The sequence below is a fragment of the Misgurnus anguillicaudatus genome, chromosome 22 (genome assembly GCF_027580225.2).
Source record: "Misgurnus anguillicaudatus chromosome 22, ASM2758022v2, whole genome shotgun sequence".
NCBI classification, from domain to species: Eukaryota; Metazoa; Chordata; class Actinopteri; order Cypriniformes; family Cobitidae; genus Misgurnus; species Misgurnus anguillicaudatus.
This window is the reverse complement of record NC_073358.2, coordinates 23,616,616-23,618,311: the sequence shown is the minus strand read 5'-3', so window position 1 is coordinate 23,618,311 and position 1,696 is coordinate 23,616,616. Positions and strand designations below refer to the sequence as shown.

General features: G+C 32.5%; 1 protein-coding gene across 1 annotated transcript; it reads right to left on the bottom strand.

Annotated features, from left to right (window-relative positions):
- Positions 1 to 390: 390 nt before the first annotated feature.
- On the bottom strand, positions 391 to 1,453 carry LOC129440604 (C-X-C motif chemokine 11-6-like). The gene is made up of 4 exons (XM_055200040.2): positions 1,291 to 1,453; positions 1,061 to 1,184; positions 867 to 953; positions 391 to 737 (listed from the first exon to the last, which is right to left on the bottom strand). The coding sequence occupies exons 1-4, from the start codon at positions 1,346 to 1,348 to the stop codon at positions 683 to 685; spliced, it is 324 nt and encodes a 107-aa protein (XP_055056015.2). The 5' UTR covers positions 1,349 to 1,453; the 3' UTR covers positions 391 to 682.
- Between the last annotated feature and the right edge of the window lie 243 nt (positions 1,454 to 1,696).

Here is a 1,696-nt window from a genome sequence, read left to right as displayed (position 1 = left end):
GGTCATGAGATTTCTTTGCTCTCTGTTTCCTGAGTAAATAATCAATAGCTAATCATGTAAAGGCTCTTTCTTATTCAAATGTTATCTTTCTATTATAACAATGTCCTTTTGAATGTATTGGCACTCCAAACTATAAAGGCTGGCCAAAATCCATAGTTAGACATAAACTGTTGTATTTGCTTAAACAGTTTTGTTTATATTCATGAAAGACTTTTTTATATTCATGCGTTTTCATATTTCTCACAAAATAAATCTAGCTTGAGAAAGCAGAACGTTGACATCAGCAGGAGAAAGATGATAGCCATAGTGACAGACATGTGAAAACTATCTCTGGAGAGAAATAACTTTATTTTACAAAACTCTATACTTTGACATAGATGTGAAAGTTACATAATTAAAATAGATTTACAAATGAACTACAGCACTGCACAACAGTGTTTGTTAGCTTTATAAATTAAAAAAAACAAAACACCAAATAAAACAATTATTTATACAAATGTCAATTATATAAAAATGATATAAAAAATCACTTTATAAAATTACAATAGATTGCTTAGTGGCTGGTTGCATATTTTTTTGCTGTATCAGTTCTTTAAAGAGATTTTCAAATGAAGCTACTTCAGCGTATGCAAATTGAAGATTATTCAGCATCTGATTTTATAGTTCTGATAACAGGGTCTTTTTATGGCTCAGATGTTGTTCTGGATTTATGTTGAGAGTCATTCCCTACTGGGCCCCTGCAAAGATCCAAAACAAAACCGTTATCATTATTTTTTGTTAGCAAATTTAAAAATGCATTTCATTCTGCAAGTTTGAGCTGTTTGTGTCCTTGCATTAGTGAACATAAAACTACAAACAACACTAACCTCTTTTCAAGAACCATTTTAATTACATGCTGGGTAAAATTAGACTCTGGATTCAGGCATTTCCGCTTTGCATTGATCAGAGTGACACTGAACATGAGAAAACAAAGGTTCATTTATTAATCTGGATCATGGTTTAAATACACGATTGTTAATATATTCTGCAAATATGACAAAGTCAGTATTTATATTCTTACATAACTTCCTGCTTTCCACAAGATGGGCTTGGGTAGAAGATTTCAACTTTCTTAATCAATTGTCTGGAAACCGCATTCACGCCTTTGTCAGCACAGAGACATCTGCCTGTAAAACTCTGCTGCCCTGAAACAAATGAGGTTAACCATGAGCTGCACCACAGCAAGATAACAAACTAACAGATCGAATAGATTCAGGTATAAATGAGTCAAATTTAAAATTAAACACTCACCTTTCACTTCTGCTGCAAGCAGACAGACTAGAAAAGCAAAAACTGCAACAGTCTTCATTGTTTAAAGAATTTGATGGCTATGGTTTTGTTAGTTCGCTGGTGTCTAGACTGAATGTTATATGATTGAAGGAGGTTAGCTGCTTATATATCCACCATAAAATGATGATATGGATAATAATGGTTATATAATTGGGGAAAGGGGTTTCCGCTTTGTTGCCTCTGCAGGAATGGTTCCCTATTTAAGTTTCATATGCACTATTTTGATTTTCTATTTCTTTGAAATGCCTTCACTTCTGAGATGATAGTACTGTATGTGTTTTAGTCTTGTTATCAATGTTACTGTTGTTGTGTTTTCAAAGAGGAAGAGATAAAATTTCTTTTAGTGCAATATTAGAAAAAAAATTCA